Source organism: Ceratotherium simum, chromosome 3, assembly GCF_057802395.1.
Source record: "Ceratotherium simum simum isolate JZ-2026a chromosome 3, ASM5780239v1, whole genome shotgun sequence".
NCBI classification, from domain to species: domain Eukaryota; kingdom Metazoa; phylum Chordata; class Mammalia; order Perissodactyla; family Rhinocerotidae; genus Ceratotherium; species Ceratotherium simum.
In genome coordinates, this window is record NC_141902.1 from 50,985,933 (window position 1) to 50,998,808 (window position 12,876).

Consider the following 12,876-nt stretch of genomic DNA (forward strand, 5'->3'; position numbering starts at 1 on the left):
ATAGAAAAAAGTATAGAAACATAAAGCTGTTAGGAATATTTAAGTCTCGGGAGGGTAGTGGGATGAAGGGGAGAGTCAAGAATGATTTTAATTTGATGCCATACTTTTATAAAGTTTTAATTTGTTATAAGGAACATACATTTCTATAGTATTTATAGAATTAAAAACAAATTAATTTGAATATCTGATAAGGGGTTAATATCCAGGATATATAAACAACTCCTACAACTCAACAATATAAAAACCACCCAAGGAATAAATGGGCAAAAGAACCTGAATATGTTTCTTCAAAGAAGATATACAAATGGCTAATAAACATATGATGACATGCTCAACACTACTAACCATTCAGGAAATGCAAATCAAAACCACAATGAGATACCACTTCACACCCATTAAAATGGCAACTATCAAAAAAACCAGAAAATAACAAGTGATAATGAGGATATGGAGAACCTTGTGCACTGCTGCTGAGGACGTAAAATAGTGTTTCTGTTATGAAAAACAGTATGGTGGTTCCTCAAAAAATTAAAAATAGAATTACCATATGATTCAGCAATTCCACTTCTGGGCATATACTCAAAATAATTGAAAGCAAGGTCTTGAAGAGATATGTGTACACCCATGTTTATAACAGCATTATTCACAACAGGCAAAAGGTAGAAGCAACCTAAGTATCCGTCAGTGGAAGAACTGATAAACAAAATGTGTTATATACACACAATGGAATATTCTGACACATGCTACAATGTGGATGAACACTGAGGACATCATGCTGAGTGAAATAAGCTAGTCACAAAAGGACACACATTGTATGATTCCGCTTATACGGGGTACCTAGAGCAGTCAAAATTCATAGAGACAGAAAAGTAGAATGGTGGTTGCTAGCGGATGGAAGAGGAGGGTACAAGAAGTTATTGTTTAATGGGTACCAAGTTTCAGTTGTGCAAGAAGAACACAGTTCTGTGGATACATGGTGGTATGACAGCACAACAATGTGAATGTACTTAATCCTACTGAACCATACACTTAAAAATGGTTAAGATGGTAAATTTTATGTGTGTATTTTACAATAAATAAAAAAAATAATAGAAATATTGTAGTTTTATTATATGCAAGTCTTAGTGCAAGGTTTTAAAAAAAGCATCTTATCTACCTGGGAAGGCGAAATAAATATTATCTTTAAATGACAACTTAGAAAAACAGTGGAAGACAACAGGATGATTAATTTTAAATAAGTAACATAAATCAGTGATTTTCAACCTTCTTCTCCCTCCCTTAATGCACCTGAATTCCAAGTCACTTCTCCCATCAGCCACAGTAGCTCATTTCAGAAGGCAACAAGTTAAACCAGGCTAAGGATTATGGGTGGTGAAATGGGTATTTAGAAGGAGCCTGGGTCCCTGCTGATATCACAGAGCTGCTGAAAGGAAAACTGAATTTTTCTTGTTTAAACTACTGCTCATTGGATATTCTGTTATATGCAAATAGACTTGATCCCTATTGGATGAGGCTAAAAAAAAAATCTGTTCTCACTACCTCATCCCTCTACTTCTAATGACTTTTTCTTTCTCTATCCCTTTAAAAACTCTACTCAAGATCTTTACTTACCACCTATTTACCTTTCAGGGTATTGCAATCAGGCTTCATTCCCCAATACAATATGGAAACTGCTCTGGCAATAGATCCCAGTGGCCTATTAACTGACAAATAACATGGACGTTTTTATTTTCCTTTTACTTGAGCTATCTGAGGCACAGGAGACTGGAGTGAACTCCCCTCTCAAAATAATCTCTTTTCTCAGATTATAACATATCATGCTTTCTTGTTTCTCTTTTAAACTCCTCCTCATTTTTGGAGTGCTCTTGTTCCTCTGCCTAACCCTTAAGTACTAATTCTCTCCTTAACATTATCACTTCTCACTTTCTGAGATATTGTTCTATTGCTTAAGTTTTCAGTGACTCTCCATGACCTACACACGGTCTCTGGTCTGGCCTGGTCTCTGACATCTCCTGAACTCTGATTATAAGCTCCCATGCATTTAGTATTGCACCTTCTACCTAGAATGCCCTTCTGAATCCCTAGTTTGCTTGGTAAACCTCTCAGGTTTTACAGTTTTACACACATCGCCTCTTCTGTGATGCCTGCCCTCACTCCACCAAATTGAGCTGCTAATTCTCTCTTTGCGTCCCATTTATTTACGGATCTGTTTCTCCTTCTTGAGAGTAGGGAATGAGTATATATAATGCCTGATAAATTAATGCATTCAAATTAATTTATTTTAAAATAATATATTTTAATTTGTTGATTGCAATAAAGCAACTACTAATTCTGCCCTCACCTTTGTCCTTAGGAGTGGTAATGTTAAAGTCTTAATTGCCTTAGTTAGAAGAAAAGTACGCAGTGCCTATCAAGTGCCACATACCATGTCAGGGGCAGATAAAAAAGTCAAGGTACTAAGAGCAGTGATGAACTGATAACTGAAAGAGTCATGATATGGAATAACTGGGCTCATGGACATGAAGTTTACATGTGTGGGGTACTGGAAAGGACTTGGATTTTAAATTATGAGACTTGGTTTGTAGTTCCAATTATGACTATCACACGTGTTTAGTACAGTTAGCATGATTTTGAACAAGTCAGTCAACCCTCTCTACAAATGTGTCAAATTAGAGAATTAGTTCCTTTCCTGATGTAATATTCACTATTCTAGCTCTATTCTGCCACTACTCTACTGCTCTTTCTACTGTTTTTTAAAGAGCTGAGGAGGGAAAGATGAGAGTAAATGAGGAATCTGTGAAAGTACAAGTCATCAGAAACATATAGAAGGTGAGGGAAAGATAGATTATCAACTATGTCCTTCAGAGTCAAGTCTTTGGAAACACAAGGAAAAGAGAAAACTGGGGTAAGAACTTCTACAAGACAGGCCACATCAAAGAAGTGTGAAAAAAAATCTCACTTGAAAAGTAATAACAAACATGCTAGATAATGTATTTAGGGTAACAACTCAGACATTACAACTATTAATATAAACTTAAATAAAAATCTTAAACCAATTTATATCTTACAGCATATTTAATATCTACACTTACCTGTCAAATATGAACAAAAAGTCTGTAATGCTGAAATTGATCACTTTTATGCTTTAGTTTACTATTTCCAATCAGTTAAAAATATTTAAAATATGAACAAGGCCTGGCAAATGCTACTTCAAAAATTTTAATTTATGGGCTGGCATGGTGGCGTAGCGGTTAAGTTTGCTCGTTCTGCTTCGGCAGCCTGGGGTTCGCAGGTTTGGATCCTGGGCGCGGATCTACAAACCACTTATCAAGCCATGCTGTAGCAGGCATCCCATATAAAGTAGAGGAAGATGGGCAAAGATGTTAGCCCAGAGCCAATCTTCCTCAGCAAAAAGAGGAGGACTGGCAACAGCTGTTTGCTCAGGGCTAATCTTCCTCTCACACAGACAAAAAAATTAAAATTTTAACTTTAAAAAGAATAGCATTTGGAACGAGTTTCTAGTGGTAATAGAGATTAATTCAAAAAGAGCCCAGCCTTGAAGTCAGAAAACCTGGGTTCAGATTTGTTGAGGGCAATTCCCTTCTCTGAGTCATAAGGACCTCATCCATAAAGCAGGGATAATATCTGCTTCCATTTATTTCATACAGATGCTATATAACATTAAACAATATATTATACTTTAAAGGAACTTATAAATTATGCACATATGCTTAGGCCTGACCTAGATTTTAGATAGGTGTAAAACATTTATATGTTATTTAAGTCATGAAATGTTGACTATTTTAAAGCTCTTAGCACAAATATGTTACTAGACTCTACTTCTACCCTCAAGGTTGTCCTAAGAGTTTAATTTACACTGATTAATACAACCAAAATTCCAAGCTTAGGTGGTAAGCACGAAAGTATCACACGTACAAATTTAATGATTATATACCAACTAAAAAATTAAAACAATCATATTCTTTAAAATAGTAAACAGCTTTAAGAAGGGAAAAAAAGGATTTGGAGAGAACATTCGTGTACCAGGAAACACAGCAGTCAAAGGTTGTCAAGTTTACAAATCTGAATATTTGTGACTCTACGTAGAATGAAAGGAAACAGATTTTCAGGAATGCTAAAACAGACTATATATTATTTAGCAAGAAATTCATTCAAGATTAATGCTTGTGTTTCTCCATCATGCAGGAGGAAAAAGCAGCAGGAGCTGTGGTTGCTACTGCCTCTGTTGCTAAGTGTTTGCATACAGAAGAATTTCTGGATTGGTTTATTTCACCAGCTTCTCTATTGGCTAGATTTTAAGACCAGGGACAATTTTAGATTAAAAATATGTAAACCACTCAAAACAAAATGACATAAATGGTAAAAATAAAAGGGTGGACAAATATGTGTATGTGTGTGTGTGTGTGTGTGTGTGTGTGTATGTGTATACATATATTAGACAGATATCTAGAATGTGTTGCAAATATTGATATCAAAGAGGAATTTAAGACAAAATACATTAAATATGACACAGGATCACTTTTTATTGACAATAGGAAAAACTATAATAAAGCTATATAATCATGAACCGTTTTCGTGTCAAACGTCCCCAAGACATGTAAAACAAAACCCATTAAAAATACTACGAGGAATTGTGAGAAACATCACTTTTGTAAGAGATTACCACCACCCATCTTTAACTGATTAAACAAACAAAAAGAAAGTAAGGATTTTTTGCAGAATTTGAAGGATTTAAAAAATATAAGAAAGTGGATTTAGTGCATAGCAACATACAGTGAATATACAGTGCGATATAAACAGAATATCCATAAATATTTATAAAAACTGACCATTTGTTAGGCTGAAAGTAAACCTCAACAAATATAAAAAATCAGAGATTGAATGAGCCACATTCTTTGACCACAATACAATAAAACTAGAAATTAATAAAGTGCAAAACAAAACAAAATGAAAAAAAAAACCTCCCTCCAGCACTTGAAAATTAAAAACACAAAACACTTCTAACTATTTTGGGTCAAAGAAGAAATCAAAGCTATAATTCCATACTATTAGAAAATAATGGTAATTGCAACAAATTATATCCATACCTAAGGGACATAGCCACAACTATAATAAGGCAAATTCACAGACATAAATATTCATATCTTAAATATGAAAAGAATGAAAACAAAGGAGGCATTCCATTTAAAGAGAAAAAAACCCCAAGGAAATCAAGAGAACAAAAATAAAGGTACCTAATAAATGAGAAAACAGATAAAAAAAAAATCAGTCTCAGTTTTTTTTAAAAGAAAACCAATAAAAATAAACTACGGCTAAGTATAATTTGAAAAAAAGAGGACTATTCAAATGTATAAAACTAGAAATATGAAAAAGGCTATAACAAATAGAGAAGACATTCAATTTATGAGAGAATAGTCTATGTAATGCTATGCTCATACATTTGAAAAACTGAATGAATTCCAGGAAAAACAAATTACCAAAAGTGACTAATGAAATAAAAACCTAACCAGAAAAAAATTACAAAAAATTGTCAAAGAATTACCTCCAACAAAGGCTCCAGGCCTAGATGGTTTTATAGTTGAGTTCTTTAAAACTTTCAAGAACAAATAAGTCCCATGCTATATAAACTGTTCCAGAGCACAGAAAATTAGGGAAAGAGTTCCAATTCATTTACGAAGCTGGCCTAACCCTGATATCAAAACCTGACAAAAATAGCACAAAAAAAGAAAATTACAGACCAAATTCACTTATGAATATAGATGTAAAGATCCTAAATAATATACTTGAAAATAGAAATCAACAGAATTACACATCTTGACATGAAGAGGACATTCATTCTAGGAATAAAAGAAGGGTTTATATTAGATAATATCTTTATTTTCACATCAATAGCTCAAAGAAGAAGCACTGCATAATAATCTCAATAGATGCCCAAAAAGCATGTGATGAATTTCAATATCCATTTCTCATAAAACATCAAATACAGTCTTGGTCAACTATAAACAATACACCCTTAACATCAAAAAACTATAAGAAGAAATGATACTTATCATTGCTATTATTTAAAATCTGAAGGAAAATCTATTAAATGTAATAAAATAAAGAGAATGAGGAAGATATACAGGATAAACTTTACCCAGAAGAGTCAAAAGTAACAACTGGAAAATTGGATTAAACAAAATTCAGTAAATATAAAATGTGCAATAAATTTATAAATAAAATAAATTGTCACATTTAATGCATTCTGAATCAAAATTCCTTTGAGGTTTCCTTTTTTAAAGTTAGAAAAGTGATTCCAAAATTCATATGAAAAAAATTAATTGGTCTGAAAATAAAACCAAGGGAAATTTTGAAAAAGAGGAATAACAAGGGAAGACTGGTCCTACTAGCTTTTAAAACATTTGACAGCTTAAATACTTAAAAATGGTATGGTACTAGAATAAGAACAGAAAATACAAAGGAAGAAAATTGAGTCCAAAAGGCTTTAGTAAGACAAAAGTTACATTATAGATTAGTGTTAAGAGAAAAAAACTATTGAATAAAGAAGGCAGGAATAATTAGTTAACCATTCAGAAAAAATTAAAATCAGTGCCTTATATTAAGGCATTTACCAAAGAAATACTGGATGGACTAAAGGGTTATATGTGAAAAAAAAACCAAGAAATATCTAGAAAAAATACACGTGAGTATTTAGCTGCTAGTGGCATGGGAAAGTTCTTTCTAAGCATAATAGAAATGTTACAAGCTGCAAAGAAAGTGGATAGATCAGACTACTTATAAAAAAATTAACTAAAATTAAATAATAGCAATCCTGAAAAAAATTTTACATTTTAATAGAGTTAATATCCATTATATATAAAAGTTCATAAACCAGCAATCCCAATTCTGATAATCTACACTAAATTATACAGCCAAGAACGTTCACTGCAGTGTTATTTGCAACTGTTCCCCCATTCAAGAACTGTGTAAACAGTGGGGCCAAATTTGATAAACAATAACAAGAATATACACGGGAAAAAAAGGCAATAGAGGAAATAAAAAGAAATAAACTAAAGTGGTTATTTTTAGGTAGCAAGATTACTGGTGCTGTTTTTCTTTTTTATACATTTCCATCTGTCAATTCGTCATATACTCATGACGAGTACATATTACTTTAATAATTAGAAAAATATAAAAAAACACATTAATGATCATTTTCATAAACACGTGATTATCAGAATTCAAAAGTTTCAACAAATGTAAAAGTTCACAATCATTTGTAAATTAAACTATCTTTGCATGCTGAAAGCCTCTTAAACCTTTCTGGTTCTATTAATCTTAATTTAGCATGAAAATACAGTTAAAAGAAGCCATATTGTCTTAGATTACATTTTCATTTTCTCTCTCAAAGGGATTTTGATTTTAATGACTATTAAAGGGATTGAGTTTCACACAAATACACCTAAACATCACTGCAATGAATTATAAAAGGGTAGATATGCAATAGAACAGCTTAAAATAAAGGTTTATTTCATATTACTAACATTTTTTTCAGTGAATATTTAGAACAGAATCAATTTAAGATTGGTCATTCTATATTAAGTTTTTATTCAGGAAACCTCTTTAAGGCACTCCAAATAGGAAGATGACTAGTCTAAAAGGCCTTTATAAAAATCAAAAAATTCTTTAAAAATCTTTACTGACAGGAAGCATTATTTTGTGTCTAACTGAAATCTCTCCTGTGATCTCTCATGTTTTGCTTTCTTTAGACGACATAATTTAAAAACTATTAACTAGCTATTTCCTAATACTTTGATCTACTTGTCTGTAGTTTTTTAACATTTTTCTTATCTCTCAAGTTATTTAAACCCACATGGCAAATTAAGGTTTTAGGCAATGTACAATCAAATGAGAGAATAGCTTAGGGCTCCCACATGTATAATTCTGTAGAAACACAAAGATACTTTCTTCTTAGCATGTTGTACTGCTAATACATGTCACCGTGCTGTGTCTCTTACCACACTCATATTATTTGTATGCATGTATACTAATCGTATATAAACTAATTTATACTTTGAGCAGCTTATTTATTCACACTAAGTGGAAGTCCTAGCCAACTTTATTTCTAACTACTTGTCCAACCTTTTCCACCCAATCAGTTTGACATCACTCAAATTTAACAAGTTTGCCTTCTCACCTGTTATGAACCACTCATGGCACCTGAGTTCTAGCCTTATATACACCCCTAACTAGTTTTGTAACACTGGAAGAGTCACCTAACTTCTCTGGGTTTCAATGTTTTCCTCTATAAAATGGGGACGGAACTGTACTAGAAGACTACAAAAGTCTTTTACAACACGGAAATTTTATTATCAATGCCACGGATCATGATCCATTCTAATCTCTCAATATTAAATTAGTGCTTACTTGTGGAAACACTGTGGGGAATACAATAGTAAATAAAGTATATTCTTAGTGAAATGTTTTTTGAAGCAAAATACCCAGACTTAGGTATACTTATACTGTAGTACTATACTGATTATAAACAGACATAATTATTAGCATAATTCTTTCAAATTCCATGAACAGAACTGATATTTCTTTCCTAGCCATGTTATCAAACATTTCCCTTACCTACTACTTCCTTTTTAAATTCTAGTCTAAGTCACTTCCTTTTGTGTTTGTTGCTCTCCGATGAACCGCAAATTAATTGTTCAAATCTGGAGCTCCCACTCACTCCTAGTCCCAAAACAATGTTATATTTTGGTTCTCTTTTGTTCAGGAAAAACCTTTAACTTTTCTTAGTGAAAAAAATTATAAGGACTATGCGAACCTTAGAAAATGATTTAATAAAAAATTCAGAAAAATATTATAGAAAAATATAACCTTGTCTTGCCCAAGGCAAAAAACTTTTAAAAACATAAGGACTGCTTTAATGGGCCAGAGTCACACTTCCGCAAACAGAGGGTGTGGTCTCTAATGGTGCTACAAAGAGTTGTGCAGTGGAAGGACACCACTTCAAAAATATATGAATATCCTGAGTTACCTTATTAATTTATTATGGAAATATCATACATTAATTTGTCCTATTTGCCTTTTGGGAAACTAGCGAGACATCTTTGGATAACTAGTTCCTCAACATTTCCTACTTCAGACAACTTTTAGAATTTTAGGGCTAAAAGCAACCTCACACCACTTTAATTGCCTCATTTTATAGATGACACAACTGATAAAAAGAGTGGTTAAAACACTTCTTCAGATCACACAAGTTGACAGAATCTATTCTCTTGATCCTCAATCCAGGGTTTCTTCAATATATCACATATCTGCCTGCTATTAATAACCTCTGAATGAATTCAAATTTGCTTCTTCGCCGTTTCAATAGGGTTATCTCTATTTTAATTAACTTGAATTTAGTGAAGAATTCATGCTTACTGTAAATATATATATTCTTGACAGGGGCAGGAGCTGTGTTTTATTCACTGAATCCTCAGAATTTATTTACAGGGTCTGGCCTATAGCAGGTATTCAACAGACTGTTGTAGACTGAGAGAATGAACTTTATAGACGTGGCTCCCATGTACTCTTAGGCTTCAATTTTCCTAAAGAGACAAAACCTAAAGCTCTTCAGTTCAACTTTGTTCCCTTGATCATTTTTCTCTAGACTTTCTTCAGATCCATTATGTTTCCTTAAGATGAGGAAATCAGAATTTTGAATGAGGGTAGAAAGTTTTCTTTCTAGATACCAATAATCTTCTCAGTAAGTGTAGTTCGTTTGTATCATCTTATTCTGGTTAACAACAGCACTTATTTGATACTTTTCTTCCAAATTGTATAAGTACCACATATTAATGTTTGTTGGACTGACATTTCAATACCCAGAAAATTTTGGTTTTATTTACTCTGCCAGAATAAAATCCCTCTTCCATATCAATTAAAAAATGTTAAGCAAGACTAGATTTAGCACCTATTAAATTTTCTCTATCCAGAAAGGTTCATTAGCCTCTACACTTTCACTTCCTGTGTTTAAATAAATTATCTGTATAATCAAAATTATTTCAGTGTCTAATATGTGCAAGCCAGTGAACTCCCTCATGAGTAATTCACAACATTCCAGAAACTTATCTTTTTCTTTGGTTGGTACGGAGAAGGATTAGAAAAGTTTTGGATTCATGAAAAAGGCCTTTAAGAAGTATAAATAAAAAACATGTTTTAGTTTTTCCTTATGCATTGACTTATTTATTGCCTTTCACTGTCCTAACCCCAGACACACCCTTCCTATCATCTTTAAGAACTCCACCGAAATCCTTTTATTTAGCAATCCTATGCCACTGTCTCTCCACCCTCAGAGATCCCTCCTGTCATCCAGGAGATCCTTAGAGAAATTCTTTTATTCAGTAATCCTGTCCTTTACTACATATGCTACCAGAGAAGTTTAGAGATGGAAGGAATCTTAGACATTTCCAAGTTAAACTTCCATAGACCAGTGTGATGCTCACCAATGATAAAACAAGTATAGCCAAGTATAGTACTTAACCTGTTTAATACATCAGCATGCTTGATGTATACACATAATACTTACTTGTACTCATCATAGACTTCCTGTTTGGGCAGTGAAGTCTCAGGATGTTCCTCTAGGGTATTTCGAATCCAGGAAAAGGCATGCATTTGCTGTGCCCGACTAGATGACATGGCATTCTGATCACTAATCATAAAATAAAAACATGTTTTAGCAGAACTAGACAGCAATTCATTGATAATTTTTGAGCCAGGCCTAAATGTTCCACTAAAGAACTGTATGTGAACACACTATAAATGACTAAACTAAACTTAGTACATATAGCAGATGCCCAGTTATCTCCATACAAATTGTCTAACTGTGGTTGTGAGCCATTTTCTACAGCTAGTGTCCGACTGAAGTTATATCCCTCCCCCGTTCTATCCCTCCCCATGGTCACTAAAGTGGCACAGGCGATGGAGCACTGAAAACATAAGGTATTTGTTTTAGCAGAAATTACCTCTAAGTGGATATTTGCTCACTCACTTGCTTGTTTATTTGCCTGAACTTAGCAAATCATCAAACATTTAAAATAAAAGTTATCAAAAAATTTGTTTATTTTCTATTTCCTTAGCACCCTCAAGTAACTACCCTGAAACCTTACCAAAGCAATCTATGCTCCAGAATGGAATTCACACTAGAAAGATCTTGAGAGGACACATCTCCCCCTACAGTCCTTCCTGTAACTGAGTCCTCTCCCCAGGCCAAAAAGATCATAAGTTTTTATTATATAGTAGTGTCATTTATAAACTAATTCCATGAAATGGACACCCTAGATAGCATGAGGGAAATCCTCTATTGATTCTGACATTCATCTCAGCTAACTATAATAACAACTTATTTAATTCCAAAGAAGATACCGAGCAAGTTTCTAGGACAGAAAATGATTAAAATAGTTACAAAATTTGGTCTGAGAGAGAAAAGGTAAAAGCAACACAATTTTCATTCCATTTCTTTTTATACACAATTTTAAAGCAATGGAATGTGAAGTATAACTTATATGAATGAAATGAATTCTGAGAAATACCTAAAAGGGTGAAGAAACATCTTTAAGAATAGAATATATAAACTAAGAACTTCCCTCTATATTATTAATAATAAAAATATAGTAATACCCGAGCACCTAAAACATGTTACATTTATCATAAATTCATGTTCCATACAGGCAATTTCACTTTTTTTTCTTTTTAATATTCTGTGATCTGTTCACCTGACAGTACCTAGAAAAACTCTTTTGTACTTTATCGCTCACAATACTCATCTGTTTATTTTTGGGTTTTCTGTCATTTTCACAATCCCCCTCACAGCATAAACATATTGATTTGTTTATAAAACATAACCCAAATCACATTTCATAGCATTTACCCAGGTGCACAAAATGAACTAGCCAAACTGTAGATGAACACTTAACCAAATATGATCGAAGACTAAAAAGATCTACTGTTTTGCCATTCTGTTTTCTGCTGATTTTAGGAAAAGTATAAAACAACTAACCACCACAACACACACACCACACATACATCCTCAGGGTGTCCTATAAACACCGTAATTAAGGCAAAACCAAGAAGACATATACCTTTTCTCTCCATTGCTGAGACCAGAAGGCAGCTGAAGGTAGAGGTAGAGTTTCTCTAGGTCTGTAAACTTCTCAACTTCTTGCTGGTTACAAAGGAATAAAAAGAAAGATCATCTTAAAAACACTAGTTTCTCCCTCAACAAAATTTACACCCTAAAAAATATTGACTGCCTAAATTTAAACCACATGGAATGAATCACCTGCCAAAGAAAACAAAATCTAGGCTTTTTTCTCATTACTGAAATAATACAGTGAAATTGTTTGATAAATTTGTTATATATAAAAACTTAACAAGCAAAAATAGTACTTTCCTATTAATTCTTATATTCTAGGTATAAATAAAATCATAGATCAATGCTTAGACAAAAGTTTCTCATTTTTAATGACATTTAAAGAAGAGGGGATGTACAGTATTACAGGAAAAGTACTAGACCGGGAGTCAAGAGAATATTTATTACTTAGTCTTAGCCTAACCACTTAACTGGCTATGAGGCTTTGGTGCTCTGGCAAATTTTCCTTACAACTGTAAAATGGATGAGGTGATTTCTAAGATCCTTTTCTAATGCTCAAAAACCCAGAACATGAGACTGATGATGCTATCACCTGTGGATGGAACTGAGGTTTAAAAAACTGAAGTACAACCAACCAACATCTCTTTCTGCACCATACAGATGTAATTATTCTTTAACTTGCAACAGTGGCTGCTATTTGGAGAACCTACTTCTAACATGCTCTATTGCTA

The 12,876-nt window shown here is 33.0% G+C and overlaps 1 protein-coding gene across 4 annotated transcripts in view; it reads right to left on the minus strand.

The window, feature by feature from the left end:
- The window catches only part of RFX7 (regulatory factor X7), a 130,375-nt gene that overhangs the window by 30,434 nt on the left and 87,065 nt on the right, over positions 1-12,876 (minus strand). For all 4 annotated transcript variants that reach the window (XM_087427583.1, XM_087427578.1, XM_087427587.1 and 1 more), the window contains 2 exons: positions 12,135-12,217; positions 10,583-10,705 (listed from right to left, as the gene is read on the minus strand). In XM_087427583.1, coding sequence (XP_087283709.1) covers positions 10,583-10,705; positions 12,135-12,217 — 206 coding nt within the window. Of the gene's footprint in view, positions 1-10,582; positions 10,706-12,134; positions 12,218-12,876 lie in introns of those variants that run through there.